Here is a 26419-nt window from a genome sequence, read left to right on the forward strand (position 1 = left end):
TCCCAAGGCTATAGTCCTCCGCATATTTCTTAAAAGCGAAAGGAATTAATTTTGTGTAAATATGCTTAGGCCTAGATTGCAATTAACTAAATGTTTAAAAATTGATTATGTCATCAAGCCTCTATGAAAAAAATCTCAGTAGTAATAAAATATAGATGATAAAATATATCATATCCTTAATCTTAGTTGATGATGTATACAAAAGCAGATTCTACTGGGCACAACATTGTGGCAAGATGATTGCTAATAAACAATAAGCCACTCATTCTTTCTGTCTTTAGAGTTGATTTGGACTATCATTAAGGACCAAGCTATATAGCTTGGTCATATTAGGATTCACACATGAGGCCTGAAAGATTTATTGAAAAGCTTTTTTCTCTATATATATTTTTTTCACTGAATCAGAACATGCTTATGGGTTGCAAGATTGCATTATTTTATCATATTTATTTATTTATTTGTATCCCACCTTTATTAATAAACAAACAAATAAATAAATATAAAAAGATGTAGAATGAACCAAATCCATCACATTGAGTTTATATACAAGCTATCCACTTCACTTTCATACCTGTCTCCATGTTTTGCCACAATCTGACGTGATATACATTTCTTCCTTGTATTCCACAAGCTGGGCACCCAGATTTCCTGAAAATAAAAGTATAATAAGCAGAGGTTACTAAACTATTGCAAATGCTTGCTGTAGTTCCTTTTACAAAGGCTCCTATTCTCCACCCACCCTTATGGCCAAAAAAACCTCTTCTACATGCAGGGAAAAAGAGAATCCCTAGAGCAGTTTCTACTTTAGAAGAAGCAGAATTATAGAAATTGAAGCTCCATGCACAGCTTGGAGGTTGTCAAGTTGGAGAAGACTATCCTAAAGCCACAATAGGCCCAACGATAACCCCCACTAAAGAATGATGTGGGATTTGTTCTTAATGGCACTGATGACAGCTAGCCTGACAGCAGGGTTACATGTCAATGTTTTTATTTTATGGTATTTACTGTATCTTTTAACCTTGTCCTGCATTTTTATCCAATAACTTAAAGGCAGGACATATAAAGATATTTCACTTTAATCTAACAGCAATACAGCCATACTACATAAATTAAATTGAGTGATGCTACTTTTCCAAGAAAATATGCAAATTTCATGGCTGGGTAGTGACAAACCCTAACATACCGTAACCACATTTTGAGAAGTTCCCAGGTTTTATGCTTACACATTGTAAGTACCCAAGAAAACAGGCATCACCAATACTTTCACTAGACTCACCACTGTGTTATAGTACATACCAGGACTTATTCTACTGTGATTTTTTTCTGTCATCAGAATCTTCAACACCACCAAAACTATCAGGAATTACTAGTTCTATTTATTCTGATATGGCTCAGATATCCTCTAAGGTACATAGATCAAAACTACCATGCAACTTGCTTTCAAGTGATTCACTGCTTTATGTTCCTACTACTTCAGCCACCTGTTCCTTAATTTCATTTTTAATGTAAACTCATTAGTTGAAAAAACTGCTTCTCTTTATTTTCCTGATCTGATTTTATTCCTTGGTATTTGAATCAATTTTGTCATTCCCCCTTCTTCTCCAGACCCAGCAGAAAAAAGGTCCAAGTCCTCTCTCATATTCTTCACAACAGATGTTACTCTGGAATGGCTAAAAGCTGCTGAACTTGGAGACACACGGCCAGAGGTCTTCTCTAGGGTCTAGGATCACTCGCCATAGCTGACTTGCCCTGCTGTCTCAACCTGACCGACTCATCGCAGACAACTTGCCGCAGACAACTTACCACAGGACAACCCATCACCGGACAACTCGCCATGGGACAGTTCAATGCAGGATAACTCAAGAAGAGCAAGTAGAATTGCAGTGGGCCTTGTCTTGCTTTAGTTTTAAACCTTCTCAAGTTAGAAGTCCTCAAGAGTTGGCCACCTCAAGAGAGCCTGGGTGAGTCGGCCAGGGTGAGTTGTCCCATTCTGCTTCTTCTATGTATTCCATCTATCTCTGGTGAGGTTTTGTTTCTTTTTTGTTGTTGTTGTTGAGAGTACAATGAAGCACAAATAGAGTATAAGTCTCTCTACCACCCTACTTGTGCAGGTTCTGAACCCAACTGAATCTTTCCAGATTTCTTTCAATGTTTTGTCTTAATGACTGCAAGTCAACCTAGGCAAAGAAATTAGGCTACTAGAAAAAATGAGGAGTCATTGAAGAAGGGGAGCTATATTAACTTATGGTGGCAAAATTAGAAATGTTTAATACCACCTTTTCTAACAATTTTTATTAAAAGTCAGAAGTGACCATGAGCTGCAGCTCACTTCATCAGACGAACAGCATGGCTAGACTGATGTAGGATTTAAACTGTGGTGGAGTGGGAAAGGAAAGAGGAGAGAAAGAGAAGTTGGTTATATAAATGCAGTTTACATGTGTGAGAGAGTGCAAGTTCCTCAACAATTAACAATTATAATATGTTAAAAACCTATTGTGTTTGTTGAAATCTGAGATTGTCTGAAACCTTTTCATGTGAGTTCAACTAATTCTCATTCAGTGGTTCTGTTTTCCAAAAGCTTTTGAGATCTGCTATGGAGTGCTCTGGAAGGTTGAAATGCTCAGATATTACTCTGACCTTATTTTGAATCCTAATGTCAAACTTGGTTTCAATGACTCATCTGTAGAACCAATAATATTTCTAAGTCAGAAACAATACTATGTTCTACAGGGGAAAAAATGTGTGTATCTAATATGAAGGCCTAAATGCTAGAATTAATGTGTAAATTTAAAATGCAACTTGCAGCTTACAAACCACACATATCCTTGTACTGAGCCTGCATTTAACAATTACTTCTTGCTAACCCTTTGTGTTCTGATGTTACCATGCAGATGAAACAATTTATACTTGCTTTGCTGACAAGGAGCTAAGAGTAGGGATTTAGTTTAGATAATCATAGTTCTCACAGAAAAGGGAGGGCACGGATAGGCAATAAAACTTTTAAAAAAATAATTCAAGAGGATTCTGAGATGAATAAACTTGGAAATGGAGTGGATGACTGGCAGCTTAAATGCCTAATATGATTCTAATTCTAGCGGCTGCTGAAGATATACTGTTGGTTTCATTCCAGAGAAAGAATAAGTAGTGAATCTAAATTGGATTGGGCAGTGAGTGTACAGTTCAGAAAAACATTCTCACTTGTGCTTTTTAAACACTGTCTTATCAGCAAGCTTAGATGTCTGTTACTGGCTAGGAGAGGGTGCAAGTGACTTATTAGAGCAACTTGTGGCCTTCAGATTCCCCACTGATTTTGCTTGTGAGAATCTGGCAGAAAAGGCTGCAAATGGCAATTGTATGAGGTGGGACGCTGCAACCATCGTGACTACAAGCACTCAGATTGCAATCATGTGATTGCATCAGTTAGAACAGGGGTCTTCAAACTTGGCCCTTTTAGGACTTGTGGACTTCAACTCCCAGAATTCCTCAGCCAGGCACTGTGGCTGAGGAATTCTGGGAGTTGAAGTCCACAAGTCCTAAAAGGGCCAAGTTTGAAGACCCCTGAATTAGAACTTTGAGGACTGGCCATAAATACTACTTGTTCAGCACCATTGTAACTTTGAGTGGTTACTGAACAAGTGGTCATTAAACAAGGTTACCTGTAGCTGTGAAATATAACACAGAGAATGTGGCTGATTTTGGCCCCTATTTCTTCTTTAATCAGTCCAATTTCCATCTCAAATGACCCCCTTTCTTATCCACAATTTAACTCCTTATGCAATTGGAATGACACTTTGTCCCTTTAGTTCCTAAATGAGAGAGGAAGGTCAAGAAGCTTCATAAAGTGTCTAGAGCCCTCTGACTTTGCTAGAGGCTCTTTCAGAAGGCAACGTCCTGAACATATTATCTGAGGAAGAGAGGGGAATACAATATTTCAGATGCCACTAATTGGCTTCCTCAAATGTTCCATTTTTATCTATTATATATAGCTTTTACTGTCAGCGCTTTGCCTTGCTAGGTAAACAAAATTTAGAGCTCATACATTTCCGACACAGGTCAGAAATAATATTATGGTGATAGCATCTGGTATAGCAATACCCATAGAAAAAGGTAAAGACAAAAAGAGAGAGGGAAAACTGTTCCTGGTTATTTTCCTTTGTGGATTAGATTTCACACACAACAGAAACAAGCAGATAGGATGGAACTGAAACCAGTAGCTATTAGAGAGAGGCAATTTGAAACAAAATTGCATCATTAGGTATCTTTTAGACTGAAAAACACCAAAAGAAAAATACTAAGTTATCTCTTTTTTTTTACCTGCCCCCATTATGAGCCCTGGTGCTGTATCCTTAGTATGAACCATCCCTGACACATATGGATTATCTGGCCAACACAAATGAAGATGAAGATGGCAATCAGGCTATAAAGTTAACAAAGAAAAAACACTGTTTTTAGCAGAGTAGGTGAAATACTTTTAATTTCTGAAACAGCCACACCAAGATTAAACAGAACATGACAATTGATTGTTTCTATTAATGTAATAATGGCATTATATCAAAATTGCACCAGCATAAAATATTACCACAGGATACAGGTAGTCCTCCAGATATGACTATAATGGAGCCTGCCACTTATGGGAATTTGAAGGTTGCAACCGTTAGGTGAAACCTGTCACCTAACAACCCTGCATCCCTCCCCTCCCCAATGAAAGGTAAAACAAATGTGTGGATTGTTAAGTAGAGTGTGGGATGCCTCCTGAATAGGGGAGGCCATAGGAGACCTAGTATAGGTGCAGGCCTCCTGTCCTGGCCCTCTCAAGGCCTCCCCCATCCCTGAGATGTCCCATGTTCCACTTCCCTTGCCTTGGGTCCCTGTCAGGCCTCAGGTCTGATTCCCATCCCATCAAACGAAACAACTTTCTTCTTACTTACCTTTCTGAATGCTGGGATGACTTTCTTTTTTGCATGGCGCAATTCCAAAAGTGGTCGCCGTTTTGTCCTGCCCACAAAAGGGCAACCCCATTCAAATGCTGCATGGCCTGAGGACAACCTACCCCATTTTGCTGCTTTAACAAAATCTGTGTAGTGCTGTAGAAGCTTTCTGCAGCATTCAGAAGATTCTGCAGCACTGTGCAACCTCTCTAAGGCAGCAGAATGAAGCAGCTTGCCTGGCAGCTGCCATTTTGTTCCCCGCCACAAATGGGTAGGACATATTCAGGTTGCTGCCACACAGCCCAGAGACAATCGACTTTGTTCTGCTACTTTAACAAGGTCTGCACATTGCTGCAGAAGCTTTTTCCATCATTTAGAACAGAGGTCCCAAACCTTTTGGGCACCAGGGACTGGTTACATGGAGAGAGGTTTTTCCACAGACTGGAGGGGACATGGTTTTGTGTGCTGCCTGCATCCCGCGGATGGGGCTTTCCTTGTTTGTGACGACTGGTTGCTGGCATGATGCGGACCGGTACTGGTCCACAGACTGGGGGTTGGGGACCCCTGATTTAGAAGCTTCTGTAGCACTGTGCAGACCTCTCTAAGGCAGCAAAATGAAGTAATTTCTTTAGCAGTTACCATTTTGTTCTTTCCCAGAAGCAAGCAGGACAAAATGGTGGCCACATTTGGATTGCTGGCCCCAGGCCCCAAGGACACATGACTTACCCTCCTTGTACAACATGAGGTCTGGAGAGCTTCAGAAGTAAGTGTGGGGAAGAGACCCAAGCACTGCAGAGTTCTGATGGGATGGGATGGGGTAGGATGGGGGAGAGGCGGGAGGGGGCTGCAGTGATCCTGAGGTGGATTGTAAAGGTGAACAACCACAGGCCGGCTGCAGCCGTCATAACTTTGAACGGGTCATATGTAGTTTTTGAAGGGGTGTCTAATTTTGAATGTTCATTAAACAGTTTGTTGTAACTCAAGGATTACCTGTATATCATCAATATGTTTAAATACTGTAGGACATCTTACAGAATGCCTCCTTTAAGCAACCATTTAAAGTTATGATTGTATTAACCCCCCCCCAGTTTTCTGACCAATCCTTGCATTTATAATTGTCACAGCATCCTGTGATCAATACTATTCAGGTGTCTGCAACTGTTGCACATTCATGTGATCACCATTTGTATTCTTTTCAATTGGAATGTGGAAGTAAAAGCATTAAGTTCCAGTCATATGATGATTCTCTTAATGACCAAAGCATAAGTGAGTACATAAACCTGTCACAGTCATATGATGTTTTGTTTAGTAATTCTAGCTCTGGTCCCAATTGTGGTTGCTAAGTGAGGACTACTTGTAATTGTATTCTTTAAAGTTAAATACACACATCTATACTTTGAAGGTTTGTATAGTCCAAAGACATATAAATCTGTTTGAAAACTATTTTGCCATTTTTAAAATATACCAGGTACAAATGCCAGAAGAATAACTTCTCATGTTCACAAGAAAGAATTTCTGTGCTTAGTCCCAAGATTTTATAAATGTACTAATTACCTTAATCACTTTAATAGTAATCCATCAAGACCACAGTCTCCGATCACTGCTTTCAGATATTTGAAATTTTAATCATCCTAATAATTCAGGTTTTTGAGTCTTGTACGTTTTCCCAAAGAGATATGAAGGAAAAATACTGACAAGAATAAGCTGAATTAAACAGAACTATCATGTTTGAAATGTGCCTTCTGTATAATGCCAAAGAGAGTCCTTTGATTTGAATAAAATGGTGTTTTTATTTGTCCAATATTTTAATGATTATAATTGATGAAATCTAATATACATAAAAGTACACCTTTCACTTTCCTTGAAATAAACTAAAGTTGTTTTTTGTTATTTAATTCATATGAGCATGGATTGGATCAAGGTAGGTATGTCCAAGTCCAAAATATATTATTTAATCAACTATAGAAATCCCAGTACTGAAAGTATGGGCCTTGGACCAGGTCTTTCCAGTGTTTCATATTGGCTATCCTTTCATTAACCATCTCCACGGCATCTTCAAGTCCCAGTTGGCTTATATATTCAAGTGTGAAACATAAGTAATGAGCTTTTGTTTGCAAACCTATTAGCAACTGTCTTTATAGTTACCCATTAACAACAGTAGAAGTAATCTTCTGAGATTTGAAATAACTGTTAATATTCTGGACCATGCCTGAGTTTTAATGCTTGGCAAGTCTGTTTCCAACTTCAGGATTACATCAGAAACACATTTGGGAGCACCTATTACAGCCCTAAGGAAAGATGATTAGGTTAATCCATCTCTGTTACTGAATATTATTGTTTATACTGAAATTGCCTACATAAAATTACTACTCTACTCCTCCTCTTCTTCCTCAGCACTACAAATGAAACTTTTTAGTTAAATGATCAATTATTCCCCCAAATGTCATCCATTGATCTGAAATTCATTGCACGAACATTTCATTATATTATTGTATTTCCCATCTTTTTGCAGTTCATCCTTCATTTAATCAACCAGTCCTGTGATTTAACTTGGGCTGGAAAGCATAGCTACCTAAAGTCATTTGGTGGACTTTAGGGTTATGTGAGGACCTAAAGCTAATTTTCCATTATCCTAAATCAATATTTTGGGTTGCAGAATTTCTACATGCTCTCCATCCAAAATACGTTGAGGTCAATTGTTTTTCTATACCTCAGTTTCTCTCTTGAAAATGCTAGAAAACTCACAATTCCATCTTTATCACTGTTGAACACATGTTGCCTGAATTCCTATTATAACCACAATTGATGAGTTGAACCTGGAGACTGAAAGACAATTGCATACATCATGTAGTATCTCATCTAGTAAAGACTTTCCCATGGCTCTTAAAAAATGTTGTGTTTGTTATCACATTTGTGTTCCTTCTTTCTTTAGGGAATTACAGCACATTTTATTATAATTAAAATCCTGTGATATAAATTGGACTCAGGCACAGTGATAGGCTTTCAGTTATCTAAAGGACTCCAAGATCAAGTATGGATTTGAACCAGTACTGTAATCCACTGCCATTTATCTCAGTATTGATTATGGTGAGGTTTTGAGTCATTTATAGATATAAAACTTAATGAAGGTTTATAAGATGAAACCCCCCAAATTAATGTCCAAAATAATATTGGAATGCAAAAAGCTTCTACATCTTAAAAAAAAAATGAGGAAGTTCAGGAAACGAGCTGAATACTGACCTAGCTGGCTGCTAAATGAGGTCTGCAAAGAATCGTTTCATGGGAGAGCATTAATATACAATATATACGATTTACATATGAAATACTAGAAAATTATGAATTTAGTTTGACCAATGCATTAAAACTTGGACTTATTCTATATCCTTTATCCCCATGTCCATAGAAAACACATCTTACTAAAGCCATGCAAAATCACTGCAAACGTTGGAGTAATTATGAAGTCTCTACAGTAAAAGGGAAATGCTTTTTTTTTTTTAAAAAAAAGGAAAAACTGAATGATAATGCAGATCTTATATCTAGAGTAGTTTTAGACATCAACAGAAATTTACCCAAAGCATTCAGGAAAATGAAGCACAGACATATTTGTAAATCATTTTGGAAATATAATTTTCAGCTGTTGAAGTCTAAAGTGTTTCCATCTTATTGTAAGGTACAGATTCTTTTATTGATAGAAAACCAAAAATAGCAGAGAATAATAACAGTTCAAATTATATTCTATTTACTTCTTAAAAACATTCCATAGTTAATCTGTTTTTCTCATGGTCAACATATTTTTTATGTCTTTGTTAAATAAACAAGGTTTTTGTTGCTATTTTAAGAGCAGGGGAAAATACTCACTGGTTTGCAATCAGTTGGTTTACCATTCATATCAGTAGCTGGGGGCATTAGATAATCCCAGTTACGGCCTTTATTAAATGTTATAAGAGTGGTAACTTTTCCATTTATTTTCTGATTAGCCAAAAACACTCCTTTGACACCTTTAACCTATGTTGCAAATATAAAATGTAGCCAAGTTAATAAACAACCATCAAATACATATTCAATATATTAACCTTCCTTTGCTACTAGTAGAAAAGTGAGCATGTCAATAGCTTGAAATATAACTACTCTCAAAAATTTGGATCTGACCAAGACAGAAATAGAAAGGCCTCCACTATTTTTCCACCAAAAAGGACACCTTTCTAACAGAATGTGTGTTAACAAATGTATTAGTTAGTTATAAACATTGCAAGAATTCCGTTGATGTCATTATAAAATAACCAAGAGCTAACTGGAGCTGAAGCAGATTTTGCTGTTATGAGAGCAATCTTCCAGTAATTTCCCCTTCCCCTCCCAAATACACCCAAACAAAGAAAGCAATTGTTCCTTTAGTTATGTTTTGACTCCCAAGCTGTAGCCTTTCAGGGGCTGCTCTAATTCCACACTTCAAGAAATTCTCTGCCTCAGTACTCTTATACAGAACTATTTAAATAAAACCTTTTGAAATTCATTTTCATGTGATTGTTCATGAAGTCACAGCCCTTCCCAACTAGAATAAAAAATTGTCTTTCTAAACCAGAAATCTATTTTCCTTGTATGGGTAAACTACTCTCAAGTTGTGTTGCATATCCATTGTACCACATTTTAGACTGCTAACTGCTATGTAAGTAAATTATGTTGCAGTATGTAGAAGCAGATCATTCAGGGATAACATTTTCTCTTTCCAACAGAAAGATAAAGAACAGTTCTGAAGAAGGCATCAGTTGGAGGTGTTTAACTCTTGATTACTGAAGAGACTTATAGGTTCTAGTCAAACATAGTAATTAGGTAGTTGGTTAATATTTTTAGTCACATGGATATTTAAGTATTCTTCTATTTATTCAGTATTAAACCCTTATCCAATAAATATTGTTGAGATTTCATGTTGAGAATTAATCCCTTTAAGATACATGGATGTATAGGGCTAGTCAACTGACTGACCAACTACAATAATCCTGTCATACACTATATCAATTCCCTATGGAGGTGAAACATCTCATTCCAACAGCTTATATAAGAAGGAAAAGATTATTATTTCAGACAAATATTCTTGGGCACTCTAACATGGCACATGGCTGAGAGAGGACAGAGGATATGTCAATCCTTCCAGGTAAACCAGACAGGAAACATGATTAGATGAGCTAATTCTCCTTTATTGTAAGGCTATATTAGCAGAATCTGGCAAGTGTGAAATTACAAAGGCCACCAATTTTAACTGCTTGTTCAATTAGGGGGAGTCTTTCCTAAGTTTCTTTCTCTAACTGTTAAGTCATTCCTGCCTCCCTTGGATACCAGGGGATAAAAGAAAGGGTGGAGTTATTACTTCACGGGTTTTCTACATATGTTATCAAATATGACTGGAGGCCCCTTAATATGTTAAGGCATGCCTCTTTTTGAAAAGCAAATAGGCAACTCAATTATTTGTAATAATTAATGGGTTACATATGTCTAGAGTGAGAGTATATACACTATATATCTGACATGTATTTTGCCCTATAAATGTGACTGAACTACATATGTCGACAAATATATGTATACACTAATAAAAATTCATAGATCGATTGAATTTTTTTCCTATCAGGTCAATATGTCTCAGAAAGGCAGTTAATTAATAGTAAAGCAGCCTTGGTTGTCAAAAATATACATAAAACAAATAGGAATACCTTTACCTTTTATTTTTAATATATATATCCACTTTTATATTTATAGTACTATCTATAATACAGCAAATCCCTGGGCTAAGCACCCCCAGTTTTAGGCTGATCCATAATTAAGAAAATAACCTACTGAGGCAAAATTCAAGTGAAATACATAATGATTCAAGTTCATTACACTATACTATTTATACAGTATTATACAATAACACAGTTGCAGCTTATGTACAAATTCAACTTAAGGACAGACAACAGGAACCAAACTCCTTCTTAAACTGAGGATTACCTGTACTTTAAATAAGGTGGTTATATTGATAGGAACATTCCATTTTAGGAAAAACAGTACAAAAATCTTTAAACCAAAAGTCAAAGATGCTGAAGAAATGTTACTATAGTTAGTAAAATTGTGGTTTTTTTTTTTTAAAAAGACATTTACCTCCAAAATATCTATTAAAACATTCTCCTCAGGTTGCTTGGTACTCCTGACATTTTCTAATGCAATGGAATAGGAAACGCCTTGTGGGTCAGACTGGTAGAGGTTATATGTATCAATCTGATACCATTCCTGGATAGCTATAAACACCTGGCTCTCATCAGTGCTGATAATCTGTAAATCCTGAAGTGAAAAAGAGGGGAAAAAACACAGACTTACAACCTAGAGCTACTTAGTGTTAATGAAAATACTGTATACCAGTATGGCTGAAGAATTCTGGGAGTTAAAGTCCACAAGTCATAAAAATCATAAAAGGGTCAAGTATACCATGATTCCTATCTCCCTATTATTTGGGACAGAAAAAAAGAATAGCAAGAAAGCTTTCTACAATCACTTTTTCAAGTACAGACTTGTAAAAAAAATGCTGCTGTACTTAAGAATTGCATTAATCAATTTACTTTTAGAGTCACAGCAAATTTTCCACATTTATGCAGAAGCTTGAAAAAGGACTCAGCTGCCTTAATCAATAGCAGAAAGGGTTTTTTTATACAATGTCCTAAGTACTTCTTTTTGAATCATATCGGACAATGATCAGCTCAGTATGGTAGTGCAATTTTTCATAAATAGTACACTACATTCTGAATGTGGCTTGTACCAGATTAAAATGCAGTTGGGTAATAATTAAAAAATAAAAAATACAATAAAACATAAATAATACTACATTTTAAAATTAAATAATAAACTTAGTTACCAATCACCAAAACTCTATGTTGGTGACTAGCAAGAAGTCCTGCACCAGCTCGCTGCCTAAGCTTCAATGAAGCAACAAAGACTGCTGGTGCCCCGGTATGAGTTGAGCAGAAGCATCACCATAACCAGAGCTCTTTCTCAGTCTCAACTGCAGCAGCACCAAATGACTCTACTGCTGCAATGAAGCTCGGGCAGCGAGTTAGAGCCTTTCCCCGCACTGCAATCAGCCAGCCAGCCAACCTTGAGCTGGTAGTCAATTTGCTCCGAAGCCCAGAGCCCAATAGTGGGATTCAGCCAGTTCGCACCACTTCAGCAGAACCGGAAGCTAATTTTTTGTTGCCCAGGCCCAGAATGGACTTCCAGAAGCGGCATCCACACAGAAAACTGGTTGTTCTCATATTTGAATCCCACCACTGCCAGAGCCTCAAGACTTTTCAGAGGACAAAAGCAGCGGAACTCTGCAGACGGGACTTTCGTGGTTCCTGCATCTTCCTTCTTCATCTTCAGTTCTTTCTGTGTGCAGGCAAACATCTACGTAAGATTTAGCCCATAACGATGTTCTATCATAGGTTATGCCTGATGCTTAAGTGCAACCCCCCCCTAAAATACAAGTATGGAAATTATAGAAACTCTTGAAGAATGATTTATAAATAGAAATATATTTTCCAATAAGCATTTTGAGTAAATCTCTTCTAGTCCAGCAATGAAAGAAGAATTGTGGATTTTGTGAGGAATTACCTTAGGTAAAGCATACTTTGGCAATTTCATCTGTATAAATTCATTCCGACGATAAGAAACATAGTACTTTGTTTGGTTTCCTGAAGATACCTATGAAAAAAAGGGGGGAGAACAATTTTATCTGTGAAAAAATGGCAAAAATGTACACAATAATGATTTATTTAACTAGGAACAGGGACTATAGGGAGTGCACACACAAGGGGCGCTAATGTAGTTATGATCATTTGCAGAAATTCTTCTTGAGTGAAGTGGGGAAAGAATACCTATCAAGCGATGGCTAGTTAACAGCTTGTGCGCTTGCACTTTTAAACATTATTTTTGGAGTGAGATGACAGCCAGAGTACAATGAGCAGGGCTGTAAAGAAACAAATGAGTCTAGCTTTGTTAATCTGGGGGGACTCTACAAATACAAAAATGAACTGTATGGACACAAAATTATCAAACCTGTTCTAGACAGACTTGAAAGTAGCTATCCAATTAATCAGCTATCTGATAAGACTCAATAATAATAATAAAGTTGGAAGGGACCTTGGAGGTCATCTAGTCCAACCCCCTGCTCAGGCAGAAAACCCTATACCATTTCAGAAAAGTGGCTGCCAAGTATGATGCAAAGTAAGTAAAGATGATGCAAATTATGCAACATCAGAGAAAGTTTAAATTGACACTTGCATTTGTAGTAATCCCATAGAAAAATGAAACCAACCACAAGAACAATTAGCTTTTAAATGGCAAATTGGGCTAGAAAATAACTTGTCATTTGGAGGTTAAGGGAGATGCCAACATTTGATTACGATAATTTTTTGAGGCTGCATTTATTTTCTTATTAATAAGCTTCATAAGTAAACAAGCATAGATTTTCCTGAAAATTATGTAAGCATTAACATAGTCATTGATCTTACCTGAAGGAATATGTAGTCATCCTGTACAGTCAAGGAATTCTTGTCAATCCTACCATTGAAGGGAGACTTTAGTGATTTTTCAGAACAATTCTGAAACTGACAGATCATGTAGTAAAAATCTATTGAGAACCAAAAATAATAGATATAAGTAAATAAAGAAATGCTTACATCATTTGCCAGAATAAAAGCTGAATGATTCAAAAGTCCACCCTCTTCAACTAACTGATTGATTGATCTGCTTTCCTGGACACCTGTTTTTTAGATTTTTGAGCAAGATATTTCTGCTAAGATTCAGACACATGTAAATGACAAATACCAGAACTACATATAATTTATAATATTTTAATAGAACCATGTAAATTTTAGGGTATTTAGTAAAGTAATAAATTATTCCATAAAACCTTTAATGGGCTTGTCATTTCTCACTTCAGGGTTCCAATACAAAACTTTGGTTTTGTGGAATGAAATCTACAAAATTAGATTGGCCAATTTAGTGAACAGACATTCATGGTGATTACTGAACTTTGTAATGCAGCATGTAACACATTAATTATTTTATTACAGAATACTACTAATAGCATTTGGATGAAAGGGTGGTATAGGAAGCAGGACTCTAAGACACTCCAACACAGACTCAGGTTTTCTCTTTCTCTGGTTTTGGATTTGATTTAGACACACTTTGACTTTTGGGCGAAACCAAAAAGTTTTCATTCATGCATAAATCAAAAATTATCTACTTTATATTAGCTGGAAATTTGATTTCTGCTCCATTATTTTTGCATAACAATAAAAAAGATTTCCTCTTGAGAGTCTCACGATTCCACATTTGAGAGAACCTTACTTGAAAGGTACATTAGTCTAACCAAATTAAACTTCAGGTATGTACATACAGTACTTAGTCTTAAGCTCTTTAAATTAGGTTTTCAATTTTTCATTAGATACTCTTAAGACCTTTATGTTTTGATTCATGCAATCCCTTCAACTTTTCCTCATATCAATTAAAAGTAAAACCCAATATAAATATATTTTCCCCCTTGCCAATTTTTTTTTCTTATCTAAATCAAAGGTTCCCATGTTTGAGAACTGCCTCAGTGGAGCCCCCTCTGTCCATCCATTCCATTGTACAACAAATATTTTACATTCTTGCTTATGAACCCAATACTGAGATTTAGGAATACTGGGGACCTGATTAAAAATAAATCGGAGAGTCCCTTCCACAATCTCACCAAGCATTGGGGAAAGGGTTGGATCTGTCAGAAGCAAATCTGGTATCTCTTTTTGCTGGCTTATCTGTACTTTCTCCCAACCAGCTTTGATTGGAGAAGGATAAGGAAGAAGTGAAGGTAAGGACAAAATAACTTATGGGCACCCTGTTCCTGTTTCACTCAAATCTAGACCGAATATCTGTTTCCATCTGATTGCTCATGCCAAAGCATTGTGCAAAAATATAGTCCTCTACCCAGTTAAAATGTACAACTAAGTAAAGTTTTTTGGATCTTGCAATGAAAGTTTTATTAGATTTTTTAAATAGTCATCACCGGATCTGTTCAACAGTCTTTTATTAATGGTTACACAGGCACCACAGAAGGACACTTGTGGTACACACTGATTAGCTAAGGTATTCACTTTACATGGAATGCAGAAATATGAAAGATTACAAATAAAAAGTTATATGTGCATTAATTTAGAATATAGAATAACAGAATTGGAAGGGACTTTGGAGGTCTTCTAGTCCAACCTCCTGCTGAGGTTATGACTTTGTTTGCCTCTAGGTGTTCGCTGATTTGTTGCTTGATTATCTTTTCCAGAATTTTTCCAGATATTGAGGTCAGGCTGACAGGTCTATAGTTTCCTGGATCTATTTTTTTTTCCTTTTTTGAAGATGGGAACTACATCAGCTCTTTTCCAGTCCTCAGGTAGTTCCCCAATGCTCCAGGATCTTTGAAAAATATAGTTCAGTGGTTCTGAGATCATGTCCGCCAGTTCCTTCAAAACCCCGGGGTGTAATCCATCTGGTCCTGGTGATTTGAACTCGTCTAGGGTGGATATGTGCTCACTTATCATTTTCTTGCCTATTTTAACTTGTGTTTCTAATCTGTTATTTATGGTACTGTTTTTGATAGGTTGGACTGTTTTTTCCCCTTTGTAAAGACGGGTGCAAAAAACAGGTTAAGTAGTTCTGCTTTCACCCTGTTGCCTGTCACCTTCTTGCCACTTTCTCCCACTAATGGGCCAATCATTTCCTTAACTTTTTTCTTGTTTTTTTACATGTTGAAAGAAGCTTTTTTTTGTTATTTTTGACTTTTGTCGCAAGCCTTAGTTCATTTTGAGCCTTAGTTTTCCTCACTTCATCTTTGTAGGCTCTGGCTATTTGCTGATATTCTGCCTTAGTTATGTGCCCCTCTTTCCACTTTTTATACTTGTCCTTTTTGTCTTTCAATTTATCAGAGAGTTCTTTATGCAGCCATGCTGATTTCTTTTGAGAGCTGTTATTTTTCTTTTCATTGCTATTGTGCTAGGCTGGGCTTTTATAATCTCACTTTTCAAAATTTCTCAAGTTTCTTGAGTTGTTTTCCCTTTGAGTATTCTCATCCATTTAGTTTACATCCTCTTGTTTAGTACAAAATCTTTTGTTTGCCCTTTGTGTCTACGTTATTAGCTCATTTAAGTATAATGGAGCTGGGCTTATTTTCTAGTAATATTAACATGTTTACTTGATTAAAATCATAAATTGATTAAACAATGAATTATTATTTAATCATAATCAGACTAATCATGATATCCATTTTGATATCCATAATGAAAGATTTTTTTACACTGACAATATTATAGCATACATAAAATGAGAAAAAGAGATGAGGCAGAGCTGCTGAATACATGAGAATGCGATAGATTATTGCACTTAGAAAGCAAGCTTCTCAATTTTTGTGAACTTAATCAGAAATTTTTGGTTAATTTTGTTATGAATTTAACCAGAAATGTTGAAAACAAAAAACAACTGCAATATATCCTAATGAGTACCTCCATTTGGATCTTGGAATTCTGTATGAACCAAATCAGGGTCTTCATCAACTCCATCAACAGCCCTGCAAGAGTAATAAAATTGCCGTTACCATAGGAAAAACTACAGTTTTAGGGTGAATAAAACTAACCGTCTACTGCCAATTCTGAATTTATTTTCCTTGCTTTATTATTAAAATCTCTCAAAAAGCAGTGCAGAAATAGATTCAAAAACACTCATGTAAAGGAGACATGTTTTTTAAATCCTATTATCCAAAAAAATACGCTTATTTCCTGATTTATTTTTCAAAAGTTTGATACAGTCCATGTAAATTATCCTATTTTAATTACAATGGTCTCTGAAGTCAAGTTCACAGCTGAGCAAGGTTTTGAACTGATATTTTAAGCCTAAATGTCCTAACTACTACATAAGCAAATTTTTTAAAACTATAACTGTAGACATAAGATAAAATGTTTTCTAACACATTATAAATACTAAATGCAGTTTATTATCTCTAAAGTCAGGGCTTTTTTTCTCATAGAACGCCCAGAACGGAGTTCCGGCACCTTTTTTGGGTGGAACCTTGTAGGGTAGGCATGGCGGGTTGTATGATGTGTGTGAGTTCCGGCACCTTGTTTTTTTTACAAAAAAAGCACTGTTTAAAGTACTATCTTTCCTTGAAGGCAGATCTTAAAGAAAATCAGTATCAAATTTATACTTCCTTTGCCATGTTAGATAATGGCCGTTTTATTAAAAACAGCTTCATTTGAGAAAATTACTGTATATAATCACTGTCTCCAATATGAGCACTGTTAATTAAAATAGTTAATTACATTTCAAATTAATTCATATTCATATCTACCTCAGTAAAATCAAAATGTTGAGAAAACAAATACTGTTCTTTAGTACGATTTAATTATTCCTTAAAATAAATAGTTACCAAAGCTCATTTCAACTATAACACCGAGGCTGTATTATATCTAAAAGTCCATAAACATGTTTCATTGAGTTTTATTGTACATGTTCAAAAGACAATTAATTTCAATATCTATAATTTCAAAAATTCTGATATATATAACATTCAACTTTCTAGCCATTTTTTTAGCTATCTTAACAAAACACTCCTATGTCTCTATCAAGATAGTTCACCAATCTGTCTCAAATCTCCCTAGATAAATATAGTAAATAAAATGACATTAACAAAGTAATTTGTATAAATTATGTTTACAGAAATATTTCTGGAAAGAAATATTGAATATGGATGTTTAAATATTGTATCTCTCCTCAGGTTCCTTAAGATTATGTATTTATACATACTTCAAAAATCATTGCTTTTCTTTCTTATTCCTATGTAGATTTTCTGTTTGGATGATTTATTGTTTTGGTGTTCTATGTGCTGTTTTATTTTCTAGATTTTATGAATGCACTATTTTATTTTATTTTAAAAAATAACTATATCCTCAAAACAATTCAAATTAAACTTGCACTAAAAATACTCTCATGTCTGTCTTCTTTCACTATATTTAGTAAATTGCTAAAAAGTTTGTCCAAATATACTAATTGAGTCAAGATCTCCAATTCATAATACCGGCTTATGAATGAATTGCCCTTTAATCAAGCAGCATTATTCATGTCTACAATGAGACAGCTAATTTGAAACATGATGCTGGTACTGTTTCTAGAGGGGATTTTGTTTTCAGTGTATTGAATAAACAGTCTCCTCTAATTAACATGAAAGTCATGTTTTCTGGCACTTTTAGTTACTTGTAGAGACAGAAAATAACTTACTCAACATAGTTATGTTTAATTTATTATTGTATTTTTAACCAGACTTTTTTTTCTGATACTCCTGTCTCAAGTGCCATAGCTTATATTGTACAGTAACCATGCTACTCTTTTGATACTGCACACAGTACCCAAACTGTATTTTTTATTCAGTACTTATCTGTCTAATACTTTAATGGTTCAGATTGCTTTTTGTCACATAAACTTTTCTCTTTAAGAATCTTCAATTATCTTTGTCACTTGTAAAATGCTCCATAAAAATATATTACAAATCACTATCAGAAACTTGGTATGTGTATTTTACTAATGACGGTACACTCATTGCCACAGAAATATCCACACATGAACAAATGTTTATGTGATAATCTATTCACCTCAAGATGCCATAATTTGGTTGTATTCACTCTCATATTCCACATAAAGAAAATTATATATTGTGAGGAAGGATATGCAACTGTTTATTAGTAACTGGATTACTTTGAGTGCAATCTGTGAAATCATGGACATGAATTATGCTTCTCTTGAAAGCTGGTTCAGAAACCTCTAAAGTTTACAGATTTTCCTAGCAAGAGTCCTGTTTCCAATGTGTACCACACCTGATTATGCACAGCTCCTGATGATACTGCTCAAATCATGAGAAGAGCACTAAGATTGGCCTACAGAACCGGTTGGCTGAATTCACTTAAAGAACCTTAGATACAATATTATGCCATCAAATTGTTGACAACTGTTAGTGATCACATAGATAAGACTTTCTCCTTAACCTTGCCTTGCTCAGCACTCCTGGAGATCTGCCGCACACTGCTTACCTTCGGCCATTTTTCTCCTACTATTAAAAGGCCCCATGTGGCCTATCTGAGGCAGCTTCTCATCACACCAGGCCTTCTTTTCCAGAGTCTGTCTGTGTAGCTTTGGAGATCTCAAGAAGCCCCAGGTGAACAAGTTCCATCCTTCAGGAAGCCTCAGGAAGTCCTATGTGATTTTGGAACAGGTTCCATTCTTGCAGAGTTTCCTAAGGATTCTGGTGGCTTTCAAAGTCACATGCTTGTGTGGAAGGGGCAACTGCATCATTCCCCAAACTCATGTGCCTTGGAGAACAGTGCAAAGCAACACTTCTGAGCAGCAGTGACAGTAGTATGGCTGACATAGAAGCCTGGGATGGTGGCAGCTGCCTGAGACTGCTGAAAGCCCCAGGCTACTTCAGATCCAGCATCAGCACTGCCTCCCAATCCCGCTGTGCAGGGTCAGGTTGGAGCAGCTGCAGCTTTGCACTATGCTATACCAGCCCCCAGTTCATATCTGGCCCGTGCTGGGCTCCTGCATCCCTGAGGAACCCTCTCACTCCACTTACCGAATCACAAAATCATTTAATTACTATAACTAGGAGAGCCAGGATTGCAATCGTTGAGTGAAGCAGTCATGTGGACATCCTTCTTAATGATTGCAATGACTTACAGCTGCAATCTGGGCTCAATTATAGTCAGAAGTTGAGGACTACCTGTATTGTGACTCTAACTTTTTTTACGATCATTCTGTAATTCCTCTGGTTTGTATCAATGAGATTCATGACTTCAAAGCAATTCCTGATATTCTCTTTGAAAACAGCAGGTATATGTTCAAGAACATATCGTGGATACTCTCTGCCTGCCTTTCCTTTTAGCTTAACTTGGAGTTTGCACATGAGCAGTTTGTGATATGTTCCACACTCAATACATGGCAATGTTTTGATGGTATAATTGAGCTTCTCCACCTTCTTTTAGCAATAATATAGTCAATGAACTCTAATATAGATAAATAATAAATAGTGGTATCCTTCCTCACTATGGCCTAATTCACGTACTTGGATGATTAATGAATTTGTTAATAGGGGAAGGGACTTGTGTTCATAAGGATTGCTCTTCCAAAGGCTACATTTGTCTGAAAAAAGAAGATCAATGATAAACGTTGGCTTTTTCAGAGTTACCTTAGATCCCAGAGGGCACTCACTGTTGATTCACAAGCTCATAACAAAGCTTGAGAGTTACAAGAACACACTTGGAAAAGCATTGGAAGAACCAAGCCTTTGCATGGGCCTAAAGGCAGTACTAGTCTCTGAATGCAAACCTAGGTAAAAGGTTCCAAAGCCTTTTTAAAATCCAGAACCACAAGAAAACATTCAGAAGCTGCTGAGGCAGATGCCACCCTAATTTAGTGAATGAAAAAGAGGGAGAGGTTTAGTCCCATTTTACAACTTTTCTTGTCAAAGTTGTTAAGTGAATCACTGCAGTTGTTAAGTTAGTGACATGGTTGTTAAGTGAACCTGGCTTTCCCACTGACTTGCTTGTCAGAAGGTTGCAAAAGGTGATCACATGATCCTAGGACCCTGCAACCGTTGTAAATGTGAGTCAGTTGCTAAGTGTCTGAATTTTGATCACATGGCCATGGGGATGCTGCAATAGTTGTGTGAAAAATGGCCACAAGTCACTTTTTTCAGTGTGGCTGTAACTTTGAACAGTCACTAAACCAGTGGTTCTCAACTTTTCTAATGCCGCAACCCCATAATACAGTTCCCCATGTTGTGGTGACCCCCAACTACTTATACATCACCGGGTGCCAGGGGCGTGGCCAAAGAAAGGGGGGGGGGAAATGGCGGACAGCCTTGTTTGGCGACCCCCGTGAAATGGTCAATCAACCCCAGATGGGGTCCCGACCCACAGGTTGAGAACCACTGCACTAAACCAACTGTAGTAAGTCGAGGACTACCTGCAGATAATTTAGGTAACCCTGGGTAGCAAAAGGTTTCCCACACCATTCTACCTCTTATAATATTATTGGTTTCACTGAATAAGTACAGGGCTGTAAGCCTCTTCCCTCAGAAATCATACTCACATGTTTTTCTCAAAGTTAGTTACATTTAAGTGTCCAAACATTTCACTCACGTAAGCCATCCCAATATTTTTACATTTCCTATATCATAAAAAAGTGCTATTCTAATTATAAATCACATCCCTCTTACTATAAAATCCATTTATATCTGAAAGTTATCTATTCTTTTAACCATATTCAAACAAATTTAGTCATGTAATATCCCATCTGGTAAGTCAAATCATCTGTTCTCTTAAGTCTAACTCTAGCCTTCTTCCTTTGCCAAGTCAATTTCCAAGTCAGTGTATTCAAATCACCAAGGAATTTTTTTCTGTATTTTTATGGATATTGTTTGGAATGAGAGAGACAATTTAGGTGGAGTATTTCTGAGGGGGAATTTCACCCACTCAATCATAACTGACAAGAATATTTTGAATACTGATGGGAAACAAAATTTAAATAAGAGCTTGAAAAACAGGATCTACATTGATTCAATAAGAAGACCTTAATTGCAAATACAATTGAAATATAAGCTAGTTAGAAAAGATGTTATCTACTAATTTTGTATGTATCGATAGTGCCAAGAACTGTATTTGCTTAATGTTGATAAAATGAGAATATTACTGGAAGAAGAGAGGATCAAGGAAGTGTATTACGATCTAACATGTTAACTATGGAATTATAGAAATTAATTATTATTAATCATTGTTAAATATGTAAACCCAGACAATATATAAAGAAATCATAGTCACATGTGAAACTGTTGCACCTTTCTCAGTATCTGCATTTGTACATCTCTCTGCCATTTTATAGAGGGAATCTTGGGAGATTGTCCCAAGCAACTATAGAGTTCAGCCTGCTGAATATATGAATGGCATTTACAAATGTTATTATCTTACAAACTCAGATGATTGAGATCTGGGAATTAGATAAATGTAAAGATGCTAATTTTTACTTATAGCTAAATTCATTATTTAATTTCATGTTTATGTTGTCCTTCCAGAAATTTAGAGTAACTTCTTTTATGTACAAGAACTTTGTGAGGTATGTTAGAGAGGGTAATTGCTTCAAGGTTACCTACTGAATTGCAAATTTGAATCAAGATTTGTACTTGGGCCTCCCTTGTCTGAGTCCATTGTAGCCCACAAGTCCATTGTAGCCCACATAGTCTGGATTAATCACCGTGATTAATGTAATGTAACCAAAACTTCTAAGAGATGGATGAGGCTGGGTGGGAGGAAGAAGGATAGCAGAGGTCCCACCAATTCCTGCCTTGAACTACCCCACATTATAAAGAACACATTGACCAGCCCCATTGTAGAGATGCAGTAAGTGACAGACTGCGGGAACAATACTTGTAGTAGCAACATACCTTCCTCACAACGCAAGGACAGGAGGAAAGCACATTTTCACAAACAAGAGGCTCTGCTATACAGGCTCTGCATGTAGACAAACATGTAACTCATTGTATCCCATGCATCTACATTTAAAAACAACTTTTCTCGTATATGAACATATTGGTTTCTTTTCAGTAAATGGAAAAGCAACTTATACCCATATTTGGTTTTTCCCAAGAAAAAAACCCTGAAACATGCTGTTTGTCTAGAGACGTTTTTTTCCTCCCAACAAAAGAGTGGGAAGTAGGACCAAACTACTGTATTCTCACTGCCATTGCACGACAAACACAGAAGAAAAGAAAACCTCAGATTCCTACATTCCTCTCAGTGAAAATAACCCTCTGCAATACTGACTGGCAGTCTGCTTGGGACTTTGTAAATGATGACATAGTTTTTCAGTGTTGGTGAATTGTAACTTTCAACTTATCTAGCTCTACACTATACTGGTTGGGCCTGCTGGAAATTGTAGTCCAGCAACATCAGGAAGAACACAGGCCCCTATCTGTAATTTAGATTATTAAAATAAGAGTTCTGAACAAAGGTATCAAAATAAGGTTTCACAAAAATAAAGGGAAAATTTCTGGGCGATTTAATTCCCTTGGCCTGGAAACTATTTGGAAAAGAAAGAAAGTGAGAGTTAGACTTAAAAATCGGAAGGTGTGACCTATAAGAGGGGGCATTATATGATTAAATATCTGTTTGAATATGATTAAAAGAATGGATAGTCCTTAGATATAACCAGACTTTTATAACAAAAGATGTTAGAATTAGAGTAGCACTTTTTTCTTTCCCTTCCTTCCTTCCTTCTTTGATATGAGAAATATGAAACTAAGAGAATGGCTGGTATGAACAAATTTTTTTAGCTATATAAATGTAATTCATCTTGAGAAAATCATAACTGATAAAGATATTTTGAATACTGATGGGAAATCAAACTTAAATAAGAGTGTGAAAAACAAGATATTGACTCTACAAGGAGATTTTAATTGCAAATGCAATTGGCTAAAGGTTATAAACTGATATTACCTGTATAAGATTAGGAAAATATGATGAGGGTGTTTATATCTAACTTTTTATGCCTTAATTGTAGCAAGAATTGCGTAATGTGGAGAAAATGAAAATAAATTGGGGAAGAAAGGAGGATCAGGAAAAAACTGTGGATTATGTAATATTGAACAGACTTATATTGAAGAAGCTAATGTTAAGTATGTGAACCCAGACAACACGTTGTTTACTAAGAACTAAAGATGGTAACTGTTAGAAATCAATAAAATACTTTAAAAAAGGGTTCTGAACAAAGGTATCAAAACACATGTTCATTATTAATCATGGTGTTGAGAAAAGTCCTGAAAAAATGTGTAGGATTCAGTTACAGAGTTGATTTAATCATGTAAACACCAATCAGAATATAACATTGAACAACCATTTACAAAAACATCTGTATGTAAGTAACAACTGGCAGAAATACAGCCCAATGTGAATTCCTAATGTACACCAGGTTGCAGTTTGGCAAATCAGAAGTTTAAAAAGCTCTGGAGAGTATGTTTAATGTCTTATGCAAGGGTATTTGATTTAATAACTGGCAAATTAATAATCAACAAGTTCTTTGCAGAAAAATGTTCAATGCCAGAAGAGTGACCTTCTAAAACTTAGTCTTACTTCACACAGTGCAAGTACTTTGAAGCGATGAACATTCTAGAATTGGATATGGTAGGAAATCTTTCAGTAAAACATAAAGAATGAAAATTAAGTATAAATTACTTAAATAAAGCAGAAAAATGAAAGGTAGGAAACCCTATACCATTTTGGACAAATGGCTGTCCAATCTCGTCTTTAAAACTTCCAGTGTTGGAACATTCACCGCTTCTGGAGGCAGGTTGTTCCACTGGTTAATTGTTCTAACTGCCAGGAAATTTCTCTTTAGTTCTAGGTTACTTCTCTCCTTGGTTAGTTTCCATCCATTACTCCTTGTCCTGTCTTCTGGCACTTTGGAGAATAGCTTGACTCCCTCTTCTTTGTGGCAGCCCCTGAGATATTGGAACACTGCTATCATGTCCCCCCTCGTCCTTCTCTTCGTTAAACTAGACATATCCAATTCCAGCAACCATTCCTTATATGTTTTAGCGTCCATTCCCCTAATAATCTTTGTTGCTCTTCTCTGTACTATTTCTAGAGTCTCAACATCTTTTTTTACATTGTGGTGACCAAAACTGGATGCAGTATTCCAAGTGTGGCCTTACCAAGGCATTGTAAAGTGGTATTAATACTTTGCGTGATCTTGATTCTATCCCTCTGTTAATGCATCCTAGCACTGTGTTGGCTTTTTTGGCAGCTGCATCACACTGCTGGTTCATATTTAAGTGATTGTCCACTAGGACTCTGAGATCCCTCTCACAGTTGATACTATTGAGCAAGGTAGCACCTATACTGTGCATTTGGTTTTTCTTGCCTAAATATAGAACCTTACTTTTTTTTAATTACAGTATAATTGAATAGAATACCCTCAAAGATTGAAAAAGATCATTTTTCTCCATAATTCATTTTATGTAATCCTGAATAGCAAAAATATGTCTCTTACCAATAAATATGATCTTTTGACACATGATCTTGTACGCGAGTCCATTTTATCCCCAAATCAAGAGATGCATAAAGCTTAAAATGAAAAAGAAGGAGAAAACATATTTTTATTTCCTCCAAGAGTGTAAGGTAAAAAACATAGGACTCTTCCAACATTTCCCTTCAACAAGTTGTGGGATGGAGTGGAGAGAAATGAATGGTTCAAACTCACCCAATGAATTTTCATAACTGACAGTGGACTTGATTTAGTCGAATATCTTATTCATTACCTACCTGGCTCGTCCATATTTTAAGATATTTAAAACATATTTAAAGCTTACTTTACATATTCTTATCCATAATAATTTTTGCGAAGGAATAAAGCATAGATAAATTAGTACTGAAAGCTGAATTAATACTAGAGAGCCAGAAGTGTAAATAGCTCATGTCTCTGTTACAGATTTTTAATGTAAAATCATTTCAATATTAAGCAAACATGATTGAGAATGAAACAGTATTTGGATTCCTATAAATGATCACAGTGCAGAGAGACTGGTTCATATACACAAATCAATCACTCAGTAAATGCAGGATCAACTAATGACATACAACTGCAAAAAATCATTGTTGCTAAATGTTAAGTTTAATGCCATTAAAAAAAAGATTTAATTCTGTATATGATGATTCACCTGTGACAGTTGGAAAGGGATATGGATGCAGAAATTACAGAAACTATTTTGGAAAGCTTTCCTATATTGGTTATTTTACAGTATTTTATGTTATAAAATTGTTTGATACTTCATACTGTTCCTCCAAGCTGTCCAGAACATATTTCAGATATATCAAAAGCAAAGCCACACAACATTTTTTAGTTTTTTACCTGTCCTTCCTTGGTGTAAGCAAGCACCTTATCTTCCTGTTTTGGATGAAATATCAGTGTTTCCACAGAAAAACTAATGGGCTGCTTTTGAAAAGTAGCACCTTCATCTGTACTAATAAAAAGATTCTGGTCCAGGTCATTGTGGGAAGAACTTACAAGTATTATCTATAAAAGAAAAAAAGCAAAGCAAACAAATTAGCCAAGTTCTAATACGATGTGCACATATTTTTATCTAATTAAGAAGGGGAAAAAATAGGAACTAAATAAGCAATGCCTCAGGACCACTTGATCCTAAATAGATTAAAAGAAGTATTCTGCCAAGTATTCTAATAATCTCCTAAATTCTCATAGCTTATCTAAAGACTCATAAAAACTGAAGCTTAGCAAAACTGCAGGAGATTTTCTAGCTAATCTCTAGTGGTTTTCACATAACTACAACTCTCACATTTTGTAAAGAGAAGCAACAAGTTTTATCACACAAACTAAGGCATGCTCTTCTGCATTTCTAGCAAATG

General features: G+C 36.0%; 1 protein-coding gene across 1 annotated transcript in view; it reads right to left on the minus strand.

Moving 5' to 3' along the window:
* SORCS2 (sortilin related VPS10 domain containing receptor 2) overlaps nucleotides 1-26419 on the minus strand; it is a 114120-nt gene that overhangs the window by 43561 nt on the left and 44140 nt on the right. Inside the window, exons 4-12 of the mRNA XM_039325956.1 lie at nucleotides 25905-26069; nucleotides 25047-25120; nucleotides 16463-16527; nucleotides 13442-13560; nucleotides 12543-12632; nucleotides 11058-11237; nucleotides 8787-8933; nucleotides 4315-4417; nucleotides 572-648 (exon numbers count right to left, since the gene is read on the minus strand). Of these exons, the coding sequence (XP_039181890.1) occupies nucleotides 572-648; nucleotides 4315-4417; nucleotides 8787-8933; nucleotides 11058-11237; nucleotides 12543-12632; nucleotides 13442-13560; nucleotides 16463-16527; nucleotides 25047-25120; nucleotides 25905-26069 (1020 nt within the window). The remainder of the gene's footprint in view (nucleotides 1-571; nucleotides 649-4314; nucleotides 4418-8786; nucleotides 8934-11057; nucleotides 11238-12542; nucleotides 12633-13441; nucleotides 13561-16462; nucleotides 16528-25046; nucleotides 25121-25904; nucleotides 26070-26419) is intronic.

The sequence above is a fragment of the Crotalus tigris genome, unplaced genomic scaffold, assembly GCF_016545835.1.
Source record: "Crotalus tigris isolate CLP2741 ecotype Arizona unplaced genomic scaffold, ASM1654583v1 scf7180000024339.11422700, whole genome shotgun sequence".
NCBI classification, from domain to species: Eukaryota; Metazoa; Chordata; class Lepidosauria; order Squamata; family Viperidae; genus Crotalus; species Crotalus tigris.